The sequence below is a fragment of the Fistularia commersonii genome, chromosome 4, assembly GCF_037954325.1.
Source record: "Fistularia commersonii isolate RoL2024-O1a breed Wild chromosome 4, RoL_Fcom_v1.0, whole genome shotgun sequence".
Taxonomy (NCBI): domain Eukaryota; kingdom Metazoa; phylum Chordata; class Actinopteri; order Syngnathiformes; family Fistulariidae; genus Fistularia; species Fistularia commersonii.
Window position 1 is genome coordinate 18465479 of NC_141287.1, and position 22026 is coordinate 18487504.

The 22026-nt window shown below is 39.7% G+C and overlaps 2 protein-coding genes across 4 annotated transcripts; one reads left to right on the forward strand and one right to left on the reverse strand.

Annotated features, from left to right (window-relative positions):
- The first annotated feature begins 45 nt into the window (after positions 1–45).
- On the forward strand, positions 46–14761 carry tlk1a (tousled-like kinase 1a). 2 transcript variants are annotated; one of them, XM_086145763.1, is made up of 22 exons: positions 46–100; positions 6175–6296; positions 6387–6458; positions 7322–7360; positions 7885–7960; positions 8068–8111; positions 8298–8393; positions 8487–8573; positions 8696–8788; positions 8964–9074; positions 9180–9316; positions 10186–10374; positions 10689–10755; positions 11136–11233; positions 12296–12377; positions 12462–12553; positions 12681–12770; positions 12864–13033; positions 13160–13295; positions 13400–13511; positions 13588–13695; positions 13779–14761. In XM_086145763.1, the coding sequence occupies exons 2-22, from the start codon at positions 6180–6182 to the stop codon at positions 13947–13949; spliced, it is 2187 nt and encodes a 728-aa protein (XP_086001889.1). In that variant the 5' UTR covers positions 46–100; positions 6175–6179; the 3' UTR covers positions 13950–14761. The 2 variants fall into 2 exon arrangements, with proteins under 2 accessions (XP_086001889.1, XP_086001890.1); XM_086145764.1 differs by having other exon boundaries at positions 82–385.
- On the reverse strand, positions 14742–20228 carry LOC147235004 (Golgi reassembly-stacking protein 2-like). Of its 2 annotated transcripts, none has more exons than XM_086145766.1 (8): positions 20084–20228; positions 17449–17529; positions 17168–17371; positions 16933–17019; positions 16725–16855; positions 15947–16073; positions 15685–15820; positions 14742–15378 (listed from the first exon to the last, which is right to left on the reverse strand). In XM_086145766.1, exons 1-8 carry the CDS (start codon positions 20144–20146, stop codon positions 15173–15175), a joined length of 1035 nt encoding a protein of 344 aa, XP_086001892.1. In that variant the 5' UTR covers positions 20147–20228; the 3' UTR covers positions 14742–15172. The 2 variants fall into 2 exon arrangements, with proteins under 2 accessions (XP_086001892.1, XP_086001891.1); XM_086145765.1 differs by having other exon boundaries at positions 15947–16091.
- Between the last annotated feature and the right edge of the window lie 1798 nt (positions 20229–22026).

Consider the following 22026-nt stretch of genomic DNA (forward strand, 5'->3'; position numbering starts at 1 on the left):
TTTCTTTTTTTTGCACACGATGCGTGACGTTTCATTGGCAACCACTTGAAGACGGAGAGGTGGCTCCGGAGCCAGGACAGTACTGCCGAGGTGTGAGGAGGTTTGTGCCCTATAAACAAGTCCCGAGTAGACGGTTTCCCCGTCCGCGCCCGGGCCAAGTTAACATTATCTCTCGTTCACCGGTCGGTTAATTTCGTAGTTACCGTGAAAGTATCTAAAGCGTCCGGTGGGGGGCTGCGGTGAATTCACCAGAAAAGTAGCTTGATGAGTGTCCAAAGTAGTGGAAGTTTGGAGGGGACGCCATCTTTGGTCCCAGCTCTCCACGTCCTCAACAAGGACTGTGTTTTCAGCAACATATCACGGCAGCGGTGAAGGCCCCGGGAAGGTATCGTTAAAACATTCCTCAATTGAATATGTGTGTTTTTTTTGCCTCCCCCACTCTCCCCGTCCGGTTTGTTTTTTAGCTCGTTTTTTGGGGATAGAGCGACTTGTAAAGGGGTATCGGAAAACGACGGTGCGAACGCTTTGTGGCGAATCTCGCTTGCTAGTTAACGTTACAGTAACGCGTCCGCTCCAAAGTCCATTGAGCCTATTTGGCTAGCTAACAGCGCAGAAGACACAGGACGTATTTCTCTGCTTTAACCTAAAAGACATGTACGTGCATAATGGCGATACACCGTTTATCAGAGCCGAGGGGCTTCCGTTGCGGTGGCTATGTCTACCTTTTTAAGAATGCACCCCGTTACAAGAGGTAACATAAGTCAAGTTAACGATGGATGTAAAATAGAGACAGACACGAAGCAATCCCCGGCGATGGTTAACATTCCTGCTTTGGTAGCATGCAGTGTAAAGGTGTGCATCGAGCTGTTAGCTATCCGACCTTTGTGTGGAGATTCACATTGTTCACTATATTTGTGCATGTGTAACTGACGCTCAGTAACGTCATTGCCTTAATATCGCTATTTGCAAAAGACGCTAACGTTACCGCAGTGGACGATCGGTACGTTAGCCTTACGTGACCTTTTAACAAACCAACCCGGAGCAAAGAGCTAACGTTAACTGCTAGTTTGGTGTGGCAAAAATGAAGTGACACCCTGAAGCTGAAAATGGCAAGAGTTACCGTGCCTGCTTCAGGCTGTGCTGCAAACTAACACAGTAACTGATGCTTAACTTGGCTGGCGATCCTGTTGAAATCGAAAAGTCTCGGCTTAAAAAGACAAACGTCTGCTTTTATCCTCATCAGTTTGCCATATCTTTTAAACGATGGAGAACTTAACTTGGGATCGGGGTGTTTATGCAACTGTTAGCTCCTCCATATGTTACGATTGTCTAGTGCGGATTGTTATTAACCCCAGTGACAGTTGCCCACATCAGTATGTCAAATGCAAATATTGACCATTTTGAGCTTACAGTGATTCCTTGTTTTGGGGGCTTATGACAATGGCCGAACGTCATTGCAAGTGATCCAGTATTTGACGCTGGGGGTTTTTAAGACTTTCTCAAGTGTCTGCCATAAACAGGTGGTCACTGTGCTGAGCACCATGGAGTTAAAATGACATCCACTGCAAGAGTTGTAAGGGTTCAACTGCTTGTTCCTGCAGGGGCTTGGATACAGATAATTCTTATTCACAGAGGCCTTCACCTCTGAAGCAAAGTGAAATTCTTAGGAGCCACACAGCTCGTATTCACCATGCAAAAATATTGAAACATTCTTTCTTAAGTGAAACCTGGTCTCGACCCAATCCCAATATGATTAAAGTTGCATTAATAGCACTGGGGCGTAATCTTTTTCTAACTGAATCAACTATGGAAAAGGGTTGTGAGTGAACAGGTGTGGCAAGGCAAATTGAATGCCTCAAACTTTAGCTTAAAATTGTCCGATGATTGCAGCATTGTTTAACATGGGCCAAAACGGTGAATTATAAATGTTTCAACATGGAGTACAGAAAAAGGTGATGATTGCATTCCTCCGTACTCCGTTCCTGTCAGGAAATTAAATGACAAAATATTTTACTTCATGTTTTAACAATGACTTGCTTCTGAATCACGCAGGCTTCTCTTTTTCCCCTCACATTTGTCAGAGCTGGGATCCACATGGTGTTATAGGATTGAATGTAGTAGAAGCAGTGTGATATGACGAGTCGCAAATTTGAAGACTTCGGACGCGAGCATTATGAAAGGCTTTACAACAGCTTTTTGTAGAGCACCAGTGGTTTTTGAATTAATTTAGACTTGAACCTCAAGACTTGAAGGGCTTGATTCTCTCAACAGGCACAGAGTGGCTGGAATAACACCTTAAGGAGTGTTTAGCAAGCTCCCTGATTACAGTTCTACTTTGGATCAATTTGTGAGCCACTGATCAAGTCTTGAGAGCATAAGGAAGACTTGTATATCAGTGCAGACAGATTGTCGCTGTCGTGTTTTGAGAAGGTAACTGAAAATGTAATTAGCATGATGTTACCTTACGTGCAATTATGAAACATAAAATCAAAAGAACAAAATGTTCAAATCGTGGCACAAAAATAAGATTAGGATGCGTCAGGGTTTAATGCAGGAGGGAGAGTTTGTTGCATTCATAGAGAAAATATGTTTTGGAGGAATAATCATAACTTTCCTCGTGCCACATATTTACATTTTATTTCAACAGCCTTTTGTCAAGACTAAACATTTACAACTTAGCTCAGAGCTTCTTTGCTCAACTCGTTTATTTATTCACCTACAGTTTTACATTTTTTTTGCTAATAAAGCTTTAAGGGTTGTGGCATAAACACTACTCCTTTTTGGCAAAGAGGAAATTTATCTTGAAAAATGCTATACAAAATACCTTTTTTAAAACAAAGTCTTTGTTATTCTGTAATATACTGAATTGTTATTAAAGTTAAGTTGATTTTAGTAGGTGCTGTAAAGGGTTCAAAACTCAAAGTTTCAGACTTATGACTGTCCTGTCTTGGTTCAGTAGCCTACTTTACTAGTAATTGCTCAATTACTTGAATGAATTACTTGACTTGAATGAAAAGTTATCAGACTTCTTTGTGTTTCCAAAATGAGAATTCTGTTTCCCTTATGTGTCCCTGTGCACTACAGGCTGTCTGATCTCACTTAGACCTGTTTAAGCCAGAGTAATGTGAGATAAATTGTGAACTGTAAAAAAAGAGCCAACCTTTTTTTGTACAATATATGTGAGCTTGAAGTGTTACTGTAAAAGAAGTATTCAGTTTTACCTTGAATTTAAGACTTAGTTCTTAAAGTTATTGGTGTTATGTTAGAAATATAAAAAGGCACACTTTGGAAGGCCAGTACAGCGATATTTGTGTTCTTTTTTATAAAGCATGATGTTTTGTGGTAACTGGGGTTTTTACAGGTGATAACACTTCATGATAATTTTCAACAAAAGTTCTCCTCCGTTTCCCTAAAAAAATGCTGTTTTTGTCATCTCTTCATCAGAGCCTGACTTATTCAAACAAATGCAGTAGGAAGATGCTTGCATTCCATTATATTTCCCTGTAACAGTCATGTTCTTGTACAGGAGATGAATGAATGAATGAATGAACTATTTAATTAAATCAATTCTACAACCAATCATAATTGAATCATGTATGGTTTAAGGCAGGTAGCTGAAATTAAGTTATTTTTCGTCAGTGACAGGGGATACTATTCACCTCTACCAGTCAGACCATAAAGACGCAGCTTACAAAATAAGATATTATTATGCTGCAGGGGAGTTGGTTGTTCCTTTCATTGCTGTCGACAGTGAGTACCAAACAAACTGTGTATCCCAAGTATATCATAAATGCATAATTCAACAATAAAAAACATTTTAAAAGGCGACGTGAAAATGTAGAAATATCAGCAATACAGAAATGTAAACTTTGCAGATAGACCAGATAAGATCAATTTTATCGTGTGCAACCCATAATGTTTGTTCTGTGAGTTTTAGTGGATAATATATTGTTTTACTTATAGCAGAAGAACTTTGTGTAGTCCAGCTCCGTGTATGCAGGAGACTGGGTTTCAGGGGCATTTTAGTCTGCCTGCAAAGCAGCTGGCACCTTCAAAGACTCCATATAAAATGTCTGAGGAGTTTGCGGATATGCCTGGCATTTTAGGTGTTTAATCAACATTTCATCAACATAAGAGTTGAAAGCAGGCTTGATGAGAAAGCAATAAGTTGACAACCACTGAATAAAGCCTCCTAGCCGCAGAGCATTTCCTCTCTTGCAGCAACCAATCATATCTGTTAGTGTTGATTCTTAGGAAGAATAACTTTTGGCTCTTATTTTTGGTATTTTGAAACGCCTGTTATCCAAAAGCTCTGAAATGTTGAATGTCCCCACTTTGGCTTATTTAGATTTTTGGGGGGAGGGGCGGTTTACCCAATGTTTTTCTTATCTTAAAATGCCTTTTGTAAAAGTGTTTGGTTCATACCCAGGCTTTTTTGGCAAATGGCCTTTGTTTAATAATCCTGGTCTTTTGGGGGGAAAAAGGCCGAATGTTTTCATATGTAAGGCTCATCAAGCTCCTGTGTAAGTCTAGTTGCTGATATTTGCTGCCCATATCAAACTATTCTTTGCAATGGAAAAAAATTACTAGGCATTTTCAGCTCTAATGGCACCAACCCTCTGCATATGGAGTTACACAATATAGTACCTCTTTTGTTCTAGGCCTATACTAAACATTTTCTTCTTAGAAATGCAATTGTATTTTTAAAATAATTGTAAGCTGACAAAAGTCGAACTGTGGAGGAAAGACTGCACACACGTGAGATTCTCTGCTCAAGTGAATTTTTTCAAGATGACTTAGATTGGTAAATGCAGTATAACCATCAATCTTGACACTAAGGTATACTTAAATGGTGTTATACTGTAACCACCCCTCTTTAACTTGGGAATATTTAATTATATATTCACTCAACTTTATTGTCCTTTCAATTTTACATTTTTTTTTTGATTTGCAGTCAAGAATTGAAAAGTATATGGTCTAAAACTGTTAAGCACTTGTGTGTTAGGATGAGAAATTGTGAGTGAATTTATGAAGCTGGTAAATTAGCTCAACCAACTGGGCACTAGCCACTGTGGCTGTTGGAGGGAAAAGTAAATTTGTCACACTGATTAATACATAATGAATTTTACTCTTTGGACAAGTTAATGAATCATCACATGTAAAAAAAAAAAAAAAAAAAATCCAAACGGGTGGATAGAAAATGCTATGCTTTCATGGGACTTTAATTTCTATCTTTTGAAGGAACTGAGTAAGACTACAGATGAGGGAAAGTATGCGCAATGTATATTCATACACATTGTCTAAAGTCGCTTTGTGCTTGTGAGCAATAGTAGATCTGAAATTGGATAGATTCATTGTGTACAGTAAATAAACACGCAATATCAGTTCCCGGCACAGACCTTCCTTTGTCGGTCAGCCTTGTGAGCAAAAGCATTATCCAATACTTCAGCAATCAGCTGAACAACATCATGGTAACCAGTTCTAAAGCTGTAGTTTTTAACTGAAAAGTATCGCCCGAATTTGTCATTTAAAATGTTTTTCTCATCGAAGTAATTCGTACAACCTTTTTGAGCCGGCCGCTCAAATATGGTGCCAAAGATGCCCATCCATGTGTAGATTCAAAATGGTTGTCTCATTAAAGCACAGGTTTAGCGAGCAGACCCTCTTGAGTCTGCAGCGGCACTGATGCCCAGGGAGCTCACATAACAGTCCTATGGGAATCCATTATTCATCCTTGCCTGGCAGTTGAAACATTGTTCTCGGACTCACAATGATTGTGTTTGTGGCAGAGAAATCCCTTTTCGTTCCTGAATTGTGTTCAGCCACATATTTCATTGTTATTTGAAATAGAATTCATCAATTGCGCACACCTGACAGTGACAGTCGAATGAAACATCACAAGGAATCGTGTTGTGCTGTTAAAAGCCACCCAAGTCTGACTGAAAAATAATTCGGGATAGGGAGACAGTTATTGCTCTTCGTGTATATTTAGATCTCTTTTGATTTGATGGCGATAGGGTTGATGTAGTTTTTCAGTACGTAATGTTGAATTTATGGGAAACATCTGCCACCCTGTTTGCAAATGTGTGTTCTCCTCTTGAGCTGACATTCAGATGTTTTACCTTAATCACTTCCTTGAATAGCACAGACATTGTCCATTGTTTATGTTCCCAGGCACCATGGAGGAGCTGCACAGTCTGGACCCCCGGAGACAAGAGCTGCTCGAAGCTCGCTTCATGGGCGGGGTTAGTGGCAGCACAGGGGGCAGCACTGGCAGTGCGAGTGGGGGAACCAAAGTAAGTAGATATATGTTTCTAAATCGCCGTTAGTACGGTCTGATCCGTTCAGGTTGTGCATTTCATCCTAAATACTCCTCCTTCCCCCAGGGACTGACCAACAATGAATGTTCAAATCACAGTTTTGGAAGCTTGGGATCCTCAAGTGACAAAGAATCCGAGGTAAAAATTCTATTCGTTGCGTGCATTATAAAATGGCGCGGTACTGAGGAACAAATAGTACATACCTCCAGGAACAGAAATAAAACTAAGTAGCACGGCTCTGCCGGCTTGTGGAAGTTGGCAAGTCAGAAGAATGTAGGTTTTTATTGAGAAGTAACCTTGCTTGCGAATGCAAGTAATTTTGTTAAAAAATGTAAAATGTTTGAGAGGGTTGGGAAGGATTGGAGATTTGGGGGGCGGGGGCACAACCACTACAAAGACAGCAACAGCTGCATGTGGTATGGCCCATAAAATCACATTTCCTCCTACACATTTCCAGACCCTTAATTTCCAAACAAACTCTTTACATTGGTCGGACTGCCTTTTAGTATTTCAGTAAATTAAATTGTCTGCGATATCTACTTTTTTTATGGGAGGGTTAATAACAAGTGGATGGTGGGTGATTAAAAAACATACCACTTTTTTTACGTTTGCATCAGCATCCCGCTCAAATTCATAGATGCATCATGTTTTTAGCCCCCCTTTTTTTTTATCTGTTTTCGTACATGGATTCAATTAAAATATCAGAAGGAAATGTAGGAAGAATTAATGCTTAAAGTAGGCGCCATTGCTCAGCGCACCATTTAGCAAAAGTATTTGGTCAAATTTTACAGTATACTGAATTAGGTGCTCTTGACAACTAAAACATAAGTTCTCATGAGAACATACGGTTATAATCTACAAACGTTGCCAGTTCTTTTTGTATCTTATTTGAAGAATTAAGAACTTCTGTCTGATCAAGAGTCTTAGGGTAATGACATAATGATGTTTTAAGAACATTCAGCTTTTTTCCAGTGCCTCATCCTCTTTCTCTTTGCTTAAAGGGGTCAGATGTGAAAAGAGGCAGCTCTCCTGCTTATTCGGTAGGTGTAGAGTTAAATCTTATAACACTTTTAAAAATGGCTGTCTTGAATATGATATCAGTCACACTCATTCCTGGAATATACTGTAATCTTTAAATCTCCCATGTTTTCTCTAGTAATAAATCCAGTCTAAGAAATGGTGAAATTATTCACTGTGATTTATGAACAATGAGCTACTTAAATTTGTAGCTGTTTCAAAAATAATAAAGAAAATATGCCATTGTTATGTCTAAAAACTTCTTTTTTTTACCTTCTGACACTGAGATAAGGAACATTTATCAAAGTTTAGGTAACATTCCTTACATTCTGTATTTATTTTTCATTGGAGTGAAGGATAATTTGCAAGATTTAGGACTTTAACAGCCAGTTGGTTATCTTTATTTGGTTACGAGTCATGGCAATGCAATTACATCAGCAGTCAATAGTTGGAATTTGTCAAAACAACATTTTTTTTTTTTGTTTCTTTTTTAATGTATTCATTTTTGGCAACTGTTGAATTGCAATTTTTTTTTCACTACTGTTAGACTCCAGAGAAGAAACAGTCCGAAACAACCAGAGGCAGAAAAAGAAAGCCTGACATTCAGTCAGAAAGCAGCCAAGGTAAGTGGTTAGGTAAACCTGGCTATGATTTGTGCCTTTTCTCATTTTAAGTATTTGTGGGAATATTAAAATGAATCTCATCTTTTTGTCCCCTTTCCCCTTCACAGGGAAATCAATTGTGCGAGGACCCAAAATAAGTGATTATTTTGATGTAAGTGTTCTGAAACATTTCATACAGTGAAAGGAAGTGATGACTGAATAAAATGACTTAGTCTTTGGTCCACATCTGAGGCATATCTATTTCTTGTCCCTGTAACAAAAAAAAAAAGAGAAAAAGGAGGCCCAGGAAGGTCTACTTCTACCAAGTGTTGGGCAATGATGTCACTTGTTCTTTTAGTTCCAGGGAGGAAATGGGTCTAGTCCTGTGAGAGGTCTCCCACCAATGATTCGTTCGCCCCAGAACTCTCATTCCCACTCCGCTCAGGGCACTGCTGTAAGTGGTGCCAAAACTTGTACTCAAACTCTCCTTGGCTGCTCCATTTGGTGTTGGCCCGTCTAAACAGAAGGCCCATCTCTTCTATTGCAGGGCAGACAGAATAGCTCATCCCCGACTTGTCTGTCTTTTGGTGACCACATGACTCATCCAAAGCAACTAGCGGTCAAATTTGTACAGGTAAGTTGAAGGACTTGTTAATCTGGCTTCTGTCATATTGTGGCAATTATAAACATATTAATAGGAAACTGATGGGATGTGGATCTTTTTGTCTTGTTTCTCTCTCTCTCCCCCCCTGCTAGACTGACTTGACAGTGTTGAAATTGGCTGCCCTTGAAAGTACAAAAAATCTAGACCTTGAAAAGAAGGAGGGGAGAATAGATGATTTGTTAAGGGTAAGCAGAAAATCGCTGTTCATTAAGTAATGGAAAGACCCAACAGAGCCCAACTGCTCAGATACTCCTGTACTTGAACAATTCAACGGCCTTTGTTGTCTCCTTTTAAAATGGCATTTTCCACTAATGTAAAACTCTAGGTGAAACAGGGGTGACAATGTTCTTTGCTTTATAGGCAAACTGTGATCTCAGGAGACAGATCGATGAGCAACAAAAATTACTTGAAAAGTATAAGGAACGCTTGAATAAATGCATCACTATGAGTAAGAAATTGCTCATAGAAAAGGTAAATATCACTTTAAATGTCACTTCAGCTCTCAGATAAACACTCAACAGCTGTTCATGTATCCTGAATACCACATTACCCATATTTCATGTTGCTCTTCTTCAGAGCAACCAGGAGAAGCAGGCCTGTCGGGAAAAAAGCATGCAGGATAGACTACGTTTAGGCCATTTCACTACAGTGAGACATGGAGCTTCCTTCACTGAACAGTGGACAGATGGCTATGCCTTCCAAAATCTCGTCAAGTGAGTTACTCTTAACGTACTGTTTGTCTTGTTGAAGAGCTCTTTGGTTTGTATATAGCAACTCTCCATTCTGACAAAGTCTTCTTGCTCGGTCTATGAACACCTGAAATCTGTCAAGCACAAAGAGTACAGTAGCAGAACTCACGTGTTCTGGTAGTTTCAGTTCTATTACAATTTGTGCTGAATTGCTCCTGGACTAAATACTGCTTTCTCCTCGATCCAGTCGACCAAATTCATTGTCACGAGTGGTGTTCTGTGCTGTGTGCGGGCTCTATTCATGAACTATGATCAGGAATCCCTTGTTCCATGGAAACCAGTTGCCTCCACAGTCAAATTAGTTGCATCTAAAGTCACTTACACAAGTCTTAGCGGTAAAACCCAGAATGGGACAATAGGCGTATTCTAGGATTTTAGTTTTGAACATACTGGACACATTAGCCTGGTCACTGTGAAATGGCTTGGACTAGGTCTGCCAAGTGTGGGCTCAAACCAACATTCATGATTATGCTTCATGTCATTATCTGATAGCAGCCTGTTTTTTTACATATGCTGGTTCTTAGACCTCCAGAATTTGAAGTGTTCCTTCCATTGAAACACCAGAAAAGAGAAGCAAAATACCCAATATCTTTTTTTCCTTTAAAGTTCTTTTTCCAAAATTCATGTATTTGCCATGAAACTGAAAGGTTATAAGGCATGTTTTTTCCCCAGTCTGTAGTGTACTTAATCACAAAAATAAAATACTTCATTCAAAACCAAGCTTTTGTCAAAAGAAGACTAGAAACCTATGAAAGGCATGTCTACAACTGTGAACATGTAGTTATACTGCCTGTAAATAACAAAAAAAGGACCCTTTTCTCCCCAAATGACAGACAGCAGGAGTGGATAAACCAACAAAGAGAGGACATAGAGAGGCAGAGAAAACTGCTAGCAAAGAGGAAACCCCCCTCCTCCAGTAACTCTCAAGCACCAACGACAAACTCAGAGCCAAAGCAACGCAAAACCAAGGCAGTCAATGGAGCAGAAAGTGATCCTTTTCTAAAACCCAGCCTACCTCAGCTGTAAGTAAATCATTCATATATATATATATATATATATATATATATATATATATATATATATATATATATATATATATATATATATATATATATATATATATGAAGGCAAGCCAAGCTGTCTCTAAGCTAATATGTTGTAAAACATTAAGTTGATAGTAACTGTAACATTCCTATTTGCAAAGACACTTGACAATCTGCGCCAGTGTGATTGAGTTCATAAGTGGAAAAGAAAACATTGTAATTTTAAATAAACAAAATGTGTGTCAGAGCAAACACTTTCTCGTCTTCCCACACATGTGTCGCCTCTATGAAAGACTGACGTTAGCAGAATACCATGAACAGGAAGAGATCTTCAAACTGCGACTTGGACATCTCAAGAAGGTTTGTCAGATTTTTAATGTTGTGTCCTGGGAGACCCTGAATTTGACTTTGATTTAATTTCACATATTAGGACCGACAATATATGCAGTTGAAAAGAAGCGGTAACAAAATGTAATCGGAGTCCGGAAACTACGAACTGTAGTAGGGCTTTGTCTAGTTTATGGGGGTCATTAAACATGGATTTGTGGGTATATTCATTGTTTTCCAGACGAACAAGCATTCCAGGCAGCCTTTGACAGACTGTACCAAGTCAGCCATTAATATTTAATAGGGAGCTAGTCAGCTGTATACAAGTGGGGTTTGATGAGCTCTTCTTCTTGTAGTCAGTACTCTGAAGTTCTTTCTGTGCATTTGTGTTTGTGCCCTTGAATCATTTATAGGAAGAAGCTGAGATCCAGGCGGAGCTGGAGCGTCTAGAGAGAGTGCGCAATCTTCACATTCGGGAGCTGAAGAGAATAAATAATGAAGACAGCTCACAGTGAGTCTGAATCTATTTCTTTGACAGTTATTGCACAGATATTGGATTCTGATGTGCGCTCAGGGCCAGTACCCTCAGCCACAGGGGTGGCATTAAATGATGCTCAGGCTGTTTTTGAAACCATCCACTGTGCGAAAAACACAGTACTTATTGGGCTAAATTTTACCATGTAGAGTTACATAATGAAAGCACAATCTGCAGTATGCCAGAAATACCTGAAAGTTTGACTGAGTTGAGGGAAAACAAAATCCATGTGCACAGAGCGCATTTGCTTTCTGTCTACTGTCATGCCAGTCGGTTAAGTTCCAACATGTTTCGTGTTCAGAAAGTAACCAGTCAGATGTTTTACATGTGTAAATATTGGTGGTGGAAATCACCAGAGGCCCTTTATTTCCCCTTTCTCCTATTACAAGTTTATGTGCAGAAGGGGAAAAAAAAATGGCAGCATCTATTTAATGTATAAAATCTGTTTTTCAAAAACTTTATTTCCCCCTCATTCCTTTTCAAAAGGGTAAGGCCACACATCCAACCCACACCATCACAAAAACTAGTAAATGTCAGCGTATCAAGAAAACTTTGCCACTGAAAGATCATAGTACTTTATGGACATATTTCTTCCATCCCTCAAAGATCCCCAAAGCTCTGCAATATTCAGGTTGTTTTACTTGCAGGCTCAAGAAAACAACTGCCTTACTTTAACGGGGCCTTTGGTTGTACATCACTACTCGTCCTGTCACTTTGTAACATATCCACTGAAGTCCTATTTAAAAGATAAATCTTTCAGAGATAAATATTTAGTGCTGCCTGTGTGTGACAGTGAAAGTAGGGGTCATACATATTAAAGGTAGAGCGGCATGTGTAAACTCCTCTCAGCACACTTTTTTTTTTTAAACTTAATAAAGCAATGGTGTTAGTATGGTAAAACATGATGCAATTGCAGGTAGCATGTATGAGATCATTGTGAAGGACAGCTGCCTTGTTATACATGAGGGTGAAAGTGAAAAAGCATTTAATGACAAATAACCTAACCATAACATTGTGTTTTATGCCCCTCCCCCAAAGATTTAAAGATCACCCTACGTTGAATGAACGTTACCTGCTCCTGCACCTTCTAGGCAGAGGGGGCTTTAGTGAAGTTTACAAGGCAAGTCAAGACAATTCACTGTACTGTGTTTTGAAAAGGCAAATATATTTGATGTGTTTTTAAACAGTCCATTCTGTGTGACAGGCTTTTGACTTAATCGAGCAAAGATACGCTGCTGTGAAAATTCACCAACTTAACAAAAACTGGAGAGAAGAGAAGAAGGAGAACTATCACAAGTATGTCGGCTCGCATGGAAATGCAGAATCTCACCTTGAGTATATCGCTGCATGTTGACATCCAGAGATAGGCTTACAGCTGTTGGTTCCTGCTTTAAGACAAACATAACAGGCCTCCTTCCCACAGGCATGCATGTCGAGAGTACAGAATACACAAGGAGCTCGACCATCCCAGAATTGTGAAACTTTATGACTACTTCTCACTGGACACAGACACGTAAATCCCTTTGTTTATTTTCATTCAGCACTTTGGAGCACAAAAGGGGGAGGGCGTTTAGTCGAAACTGACCAGCTCTTTCTCGATTGACAGGTTTTGCACTGTTATGGAGTACTGCGAAGGCAATGACTTGGATTTCTACTTGAAACAGCATAAGCTAATGTCTGAAAAGGAGGCACGGTCTATAGTCATGCAGATTGTGAACGCCCTGAAATACCTAAATGAGATAAAACCCCCCATCATCCATTACGACCTGAAGCCAGGTAGCCATCTTTTGGCACATTCATATCTTTGTGGTTTTTCATCGAGTGTCAGTTGCACGAGAGCCAAGATGTTGTCTTCAGTGCTCCCCCTGTCAAGTTGCTAACTTTTCGCACTCTGCTGTCAAGGCAATATCTTGTTGGTGGATGGCACAGCCTGTGGGGAAATCAAAATCACTGATTTTGGTCTGTCCAAAATCATGGATGATGACAACTATGGTGTGGATGGGATGGATCTGACATCACAGGGTGCAGGAACGTATTGGTGAGAGAAGAGTCCGGCACGCACACACTCACAAGTTGAAGGCATGTCGTGATTGAGGGCTTAGATTTATATAACATTTAACTTTGTTTTGTGAATCTGTCCAGGTACTTGCCCCCTGAGTGTTTTGTGGTTGGAAAAGAGCCTCCAAAGATCTCGAATAAGGTGGATGTTTGGTCAGTGGGTGTCATCTTTTTCCAGTGTCTGTATGGAAGGAAGGTAAACAGAGGAACTCCGGCTCCTTTGTCTAATTTATTGTGTTTCACACATACTTGAGCTCTACCCCTCTCTGCAGCCCTTTGGCCACAATCAGTCACAACAAGACATCCTTCAGGAGAACACCATACTAAAAGCTACCGACGTTCAGTTTCCAGTGAAGCCAGTTTCCAGCAATGAAGCTAAGGTTGTTGTTTTTAACAACTCTTAACCTGTTCACGAAATGTCTTTTCGTGATTGACCTACAACTTGTGGACTGCCTCCCCTCAGGCCTTCATACGGCGGTGTCTGGCATATAGGAAGGAGGATCGGATTGACGTCCACCAGCTGGGTAGTGACCCCTACCTCCTCCCGCATATGCGGAGGTCAAGCTCCTCTGGAAATCTTCAAATAAATGCCGCTGGCTCAGGACCAGCCTCCTCCAGCATCATCTCATACTAACAGCCTTGAACTGTGACAGAAAGGCAACTGACCAAGTGGCTCCCACATCCACAGAGCTTCTCAGGCTCGGGCTCGTGAGAGAGGGAACAGCCAGCTACAGGAGGAACAGGACACTACATGGCCGCCTCTGACTTGTGCCAGGCTTCTACTTGTTTACCAGGGCTTGATCAACGGAGGGACAATGAAGGGATGTATCGTAAAGGATCTGGCTTAATCAACCTTTTTGAGGGCCCGACAAAAAGCACTGAAACTGACAGACTTGGCACCCGCTGTTTAATTGAATAGCATGGTCCTGCCAGGGTGCAAACGATTAAGCTGCTAGAAGTTAATTTACTGTAAGAACAGTCATTGAGTAGAATTACAAAGATCTCACTATTGATTTGGCTAATTTTCGTTACCACAAATGTTAGGCTTTAATTTGAGTTGTTAGCCATGAGAATGTAACGTGTAGCATACAAGTGGCATCTAGCGACCTATAGGTTGGGACAGCATACTTAACATCTAATGCACAAAGTAACCAAATGTAGAAAAAAAAGATAATGTACAAAATCCTATGCAGGAATATTAATAAACAGATGAATTGGAAAGTATATTCTGTACAGGTTAATTTTCAAATTTTGAATTGCAGCAGTAACATGTATAAACCGATATGTCCACTTGTTTAAAAAAAAAAAAAGTTTTCTTGAGTGGTTGCATTTTTGCTGCATTGTTGCTCTTACTTTTTCAAGGGCTGTATGTTTCACTTCGGGTACAAATTGTACAGTTCCATAAAAAGAGTGAATAATAAATGCAATTAAATTTTCCCCATTCAATTGTGTTTTCAAAGCTGATTCATTCCACTGTTAAAACCGCACATCATGCTATCTTTGTCTTTCCTGAGCTTATACTGACACGTGGTGGCCACAATAGGTACCACATTTAATGCTCAATGTAATGAATACCTGAATAAAGCAAAATCAGACTTCAATCTGACAAATACAGATTTAATACAGTTGACAATACCTAACTAAACTACTTTTGCACAATTCCAAAGCTTTTGACACACTATAGTGGTTCTTACATCAAACTTGTTTGAATTGAAAATCCCAAGTTGTAAAAATGACTGACCCACATTACATGAATACTTTGAAACAAAACAAAAAAAAAAAAATTTTTTTGCTGCAGTACAAAAAAATTGTTGACAGAATCGAGAAGCATATATACAGACAAGGCATTAGAAACCTTTAAGATAAGTCAGGAAATACGGTGATGTTAACGGATTCAGGTGATTTAGTTTTGGTTAGTGAACTGTTAGTTTGAAAGGTTGAGGGGGGGATTTCCTCTGTACCAGCTAAAGCAGTGTTGCACAGGGGTGGGGAAGAGTCCATTGGGGGCGCAGTAACAACACAGATCAAATCCGTTACACTGGCAGCCGAATCAGATTGTGGACCTGTCATACAACAAAAAAAAAAAAAAAGTTCAGATTATTTGATAAGATTATTATCCACCATAATTCGAAAATAAATTGATGTACATCTGGTACTGCTATGACTTCAAATGTTCACATCCTCAAGAAAAGATGTTATTCTAAATTGCTAATTTGGATTTAGTTACATTCAAGTCAAATCAACCAACAGAAACTTACCTGTGTGAAAGCCTACCACTCCTGGTGGCAGCACGTGACCTGTATCTGTCAAAGGAATATACAATGCTAGGTATATATAGGTATATAAGTTTATCCAAACCAACAGCTTACCTGTCAAGACACTGGCATGGTTAGTCGGTGAGTCTGAGTTGATTGAAACGCCAGTGAGAGATTGTTCAATTGCACTAGAAACAGAATTCGATGCAGCAGCAACTGGAACGGTTGGAATGACAGCGAGGAGACCAACCTGGGGGCCAAAATACCACACAGTTACTTACTGTATCTCAGTACACTCACACAATATCTGGGACTCCCATGGCGAGCAAGTGGATTTATATGGCGCGAATAATTCTGTATTGAAGACATTAGTTGCCTCTGTGAAATCCTCTCTAGGTGGTAGATCTGGTTCCGGGGCCGCCGGAGAACCGATCCTCTGGCCCCCCGTGCAGGATTTAGTGGGTATCCTGTGCAGGTAGCCGTGGCCGATGCTACAACCGAGGCTGTAGAGACAAGCAAGACTGTGAGGGGACCCACAGCGTCTGAAGATGACTAACAGGAACAATGTATCATCCTGAATAATGTACTGTCTGCTTCAGAAGTGAGATACAAACTACTGTTCAGTTCACATTTTACTTGAAGCGGTTTTAAAATTCCATTCCACTATCTGTGGGGAATTTAAGTAAGGATGGCCACCATATGAAGTCAATTATTCAACTGTGCTTTATATCAGGGCTTCTCATGAGAATTTGATCGAGAGGTCTGTGTTTTAAACTGGAAATCTTACACAGTATTAAACAGCATGTTTGTTAATATTTTACATTTGGAAAAAAAAAATGTCCATAATAAAATTATGCAGAGATGTTGCAGGTTATATGAATATTTAACCCAGCACAAAGTAACGTTACAATAACTTAAGTTTTTTTTAGTCGTTCTTTAAAAGAATTAAGTATAAAAGACAGAGTAAAGTATGACATACAAACTCAATAAATTAAAAACTACTAATGACCATACAAGGTTCTATTAATTGGCAATAGCAACAATTTATATTTGGTGATATTCAGAGCAAAGATAAGCTTTTAGGGCCTGATCTGAGGTCCTGTGTGAAGTTAAGACAATGCAGCTGTGTGAACAGGTCATGAAGGTTGTCATACCTGCCGTCGCCACCCCAGTCACATTTCGGCGTGATGCACACTTCACGGCAGTTGTCGGTGTCTGTGCCATAAACATACAGCCTCAGCTCCTTCCCTTTGTAGTTGTCGATGACAGAAAACAGGTCCTCATTCTGCTCAGTGAGCAGAGTCATAGATCAGCCATGCTCTCCGGGAATTTACTGCTCCTACAAACCTGCAGAGGAGGTACCTCACACATGACGGTGTCGGCTCCTACGATGTAGTCGACATGGGCTCGAAGACCAGCCAGGGCTGCAGGGGAGTTAGACTCCACTTCCTGGATGCAACAATCAAAATAAAGATCCTTGAGATTTTTTTTTTGTTTAATAAGAAAAAAAAAATTGAATGTTTCTTCTGCATAATGTGAATTTCTGGATTTGTATACTAGGGGATCCAGTGGGCCTCCAGAACCAAAAGGTACTTACCAAGACATGCCAAACATTTTTATTGATGCCCTCCGAGCTACAAAAGCGAATGGTGACTCCCAGCAGCCCTTGACCGCCCCACATGTTGCTGGGCGTGACTGTCGTCTCCCTCACGGCCAGCGTCCTGCTGCTGTACAGCTTCATCGTCACGGGCCTCTCCACGTTCATCTTCAGCAGGTCTTTAAGGGTGTCGTTGTCTTCGGTCTGTCACAAATCAACGCTGTCACACGGATTCTACACAGACAAGGGGAATCCGCTCCAACGCCGGGTGGGGAACTTACTAGTCTGGTGTCAGAAATGGAGATGATGAAATCAAAGAAGGGCTCGAGTCCTGCACAGTAACCAGGAGAATTATCCTGGACCTGCAAAAAAAAACAGGGTGAACAAATTTGTTTATTATCTTTTCTTTAATAAAGATAGACATATGATTGGCCCCAAATCACCAGTACTACTGTTTGTTGAAACAGTCAGATCATGACTGATTTACAAAATACAACTATTTGACTTCAGAATATACAGGCAAATGAAAATGTGGAAAGTATGTGGAGCGAGTAAAAAACCCAAAGGAGAAGAGCCGCAAAAGGTAAAGATCATTTACTCTCACTCACTCAACCTCTTGAGGTATTTTAATGAAACGCGTAAAAACAGTACACCCTCTTTCCCTTAGTGCTATCGATCCATTGCGTTTATTTTGTTGTTTTGGCAGGTGGAGGCATGACAAGGTTGCATACGTAACAAGGATTTGCAAATATGAGTGAAACGCAAGCACAAGTCAATGCGGCACAATGTGACACAAATGCCATCACTCCCTGCTGCTCCTTCCGTACTCCTGCATGCCACGCCTGATGATTTTTCCCCTGCTTGATATGTGGGTGGATATGCAAACTTGTGCAAAAAGAAAGAAGGGCTGCAGATATAGAGGAGCTGGTTGGTATGTTAACCAGCTAACATATAATTGTGGGGGGAATGAATTAAAACTGGTGGTGGGTGATATATTCAAAATCCCATATCCTGGTAGATAAAAAAAAAACTCATTGCACAGCAGTAGTGCGGGAAAAGTCAAGATAAGAAATGGCTTACAAAAACCACTCTACTTCATTACAGTTGATTTTCTGTATTATTCAGCATTTCAGCGCAAACAAAACACCTGCAGACAAGATGATTTTTCTCCCTTATACTTGGGCTGGAAGCGATTATTTAGTCCTTCTTCACGAGTGCCCAAATAAGGCTAATTTTGCCTTAAAGACAAACAAATACTGAATTTTTTGGAGCAATATGCCATTATGTCAGGTAAAAGATACCTAAAGATCTCTAAAGATCAGCTAAAATACCTCATGAATATCAAAAAGAACATAATGTGTAAAAATACTGTCAATCAAATTGTTCTCTTCATATTATGCTAAATAATCCCAAGAATTGTATTTCATGCAAATCCATTACTCCTTTGATATGTACATTATATTGTCTCCTTTATGCGATAGTATTAAAAAGTCAAATCACTGTATCCGTGTGTAAAGTCAGTATAATACTAAATCCCAACAGATATATAAAAATGTTCAGAGGTTCCACTGATTGTGTGCAATTAATGGTAGGGTAACAACAAAAACAAAACAGTGTCTCAACAAAACATTTGGCTTTGAATTCACTTCCGACAAGTTTTGACTTGAATTCTTTTCACTTGTGATGATGGAGTAAACCTGCTGGTATGGATAATAGTTTGACTAAGTGAAAACATGCTTAATAATGAGCCATTGTACCTTAACAATGACGGTGGTGAATAATACGTTCCATTTTTAAACCAGAATAAACCTTGTGGAGATGAAGCAGCTGGGGTTTCAACACTACCTCAAGAAAGACCTGATGGTGGAGTTGCTTTCTGATCCCTACTGTTTTTTTTTTCAAACCCAAGCTTCATTGCTCACAGTCTTACACGCAAGACACCGGTAGAGATGCCGTTGACTTATTATATAGGGAGAGTTTTCCAGAAAATCAAGTACCGTCACATTTTTTCAGAGTACTTGCATAGGCTTGGACCAACACATTTACCAATCAATCAGGTCTGAAACAACCCTTTCAGTAAATAAACACATCCAAATTTCAAACCCAACGTACAAGTAAAGGTACAAAAGCAGTATTTGCATTTGTACTTACTTTTAACACAAGGAATACATTACTTTTGTCATTTGTATCAGTACTTAGGATTAGTCCTGAATAAGTATGCATGAGGATTAGGTGAGTGGAAGAAAGACTAAGTGAATGTCATTTAATGTATATGGGTCTGTAATAGGGGGGGATGATTAATTCTCTAACCGGGTCTCTTGGGAAATTATTAAGGCCGTGCAGCAGGCTGAAACGAGGATAAATGGGGAGGGAAAGTCCACACAGTCGGTGTTAAGACTTCAATAATATTAACATTATACTAATGAAAATAATAGACTTGTATAACTGATGCAAAAATGGAAAGCATCTGCATGAAGCGTTGAACGCTTTTATTTTGAACACATCCTAAATTTTTAAACAGTCAATATTGCATTTTTTAAGATTGATAAAGACTACCATGACTGTTTAAATGCCGAGAAATAATTTATAAAAATTCAGATTTAGGCTACACGAAGAAGATTGTTGTTGTTTGCTGGTAAAGTGGGGATACATGGGAGCACCCCGGGGGGGGACCCCGACATCCGCTCGTCGTCTCAGGAGTATTCTTCTGGAGTCCAACTCGCTCTGACGGTCGTTTTAAACACCTAAACTGGTATTTCACTCCGGCAAAATAAACTTAAATTATTATACCAAGTAAACAACTGTATTTCCGGGGCTATTTTCAACGTGACCACCGAGTAGCATCTGAGTTTCTAGCAGACCGGAAGTCGACCGTCAGTCAAAAAAACAAGGCGTGAGGGATAAAAGTGGTCTTACTCTTAAGACGTGATAACCTTCCGTTCCACCTCTCGGTATCTCGGCACTCGTGGAACCTCCCATGTTTCCAGGCGACGCTTCGATGGAAAAGGACGAGGAGTCGCTGCCGCCAGCCGGCAGGTGTGTGTCCCGCCGCTCCCGCAGGTCCCGCAGGTCCCGCTTCACGGCACTTCCGGTCTACCTTGAACACTTTAAAACCGGGGCGGGAGAGTATGTTTGCGCATGCGCGATAGCAGGGTTCATACACCTGAGTGGGCAGTGTATGCAGAGTGCAGCTATGTCAAAAAAGATCTTTACTTACTTATAACACAACTTTGTTTTGTACTCATCAAGTTATTTCAATCACAAGTTTTTTTTCTGCTTTCCTTTTATCACTATTTCAAATGCAATATTTACCAGGCAGGAGGTATTTTCAATCAATATTGAATTTAGAAACTTATTTTTTTCCTTTCTTTTATTGTTGTGTGGATGATTACATACAAAATAATGTCGGTCGGTACGTTTATATGATCATTGATGATTTTAAAATTGAAATAAAATGCCAAAAAATTGAAATATTTAAATTGCAATTTTCATTTTGTTCATCCAGTTGGCCCGCGCATAAAAATCAAAGAAGAAATGTGGCATGCCAGCCAAAATAATTGCCCAACCCTGGTCTAGAGGAAGACCAAAAAGAAGATTTATGGTGTGAGAGGATGATACAGAGACTAGGGGTAGATGGAGAAGGTTGATTCCCTATGGTGAACCCCTGAAAGGAAAAGCCAAAAGGCAAAGAAGAAGATTTGACAACAAATCAGTTATACTATATACTACATGTACAGTTATACTACAGAAATACTATAACAGTGATGCAAAGAAGATCAGATACCATTTTCCCTCCTTTTGTGTGTATATGTAAAGTGGGTGGACACATCAGGAAGGTGGCTACTCAAGTTGAACTGAGTGAAAACCTCAGGCAGGAGAAATCCAGTGTTGACGAGAAAGATGGATAATTTTGGAGACGATCCACTGCACGGCATGAACCAAAAACATTTATAAGAAGTAACTGATTTTGTTGGCAGGAAAATGAAGCAGAATGAAGGAAAGCACAGCTACAGAGTATGAGACACGGATAGGGACCCATCAGAAATACATATTTATCACACAGACCTGATATTAGTGAAAGATAAATCAAATATTTTGGGGATTTATTTCTCCAAAAAAGTACAGATTGTCCTATTATTTACTCATGCAGAGGCATTTCATTACATTTTTAGTGGAGATTGCACTAACTGTTTTTGCAAATTTTCAAAATATTTCCCAGCAAATCCTTATATGGGGAAATGTTACCATTATATAAAAAAGACATCATGAAAGCCAACAAAAAAATAAAGTAAAAAAGTAGCCTAGAAATTGAAATGAAGATAAGATAATATTATTACAGTTAGATAGAAGATAATTTACCTCATTTGTTCTTAAAAATACTCAGGGAAAGTCACCAGCAGATTGTTAATATTTATCATCAAGTATGTATTTGGAGGATTTTGAATGATTTCAGAGCACCTGCTTTCACACGTGCACGTTTGTCATTCAAATAAATGATTGGTTGGAGGAGGGGATGAAATGTGTTGTGAATTAGAAACAGAAACAGCACTAAACACAGGTACGAGTGATTATCACATCATTGTTCCTTATCATTTTAATTTCAACAACATTTAAGACATGTTTCCTGTCTTGTTGGGGACGGCGAGAGAGATTTGTCATTCACGTGCGCCGTGAGAGTACTTTGTCCATTTAGCATGCATGATAGCAATCACTAGTCAGAGGCTCAGGAAAGCTGCAGCGTAATTGCTCCTGGCCCCTTGCTTATTCCTTTGAAAAACACCCAACAGAGGCTTTTTACTTGCAGCCTTTCCACCTTTGCATGCACCACGCTGGGTTCACTCTCTTCAGCTTTGCACAAA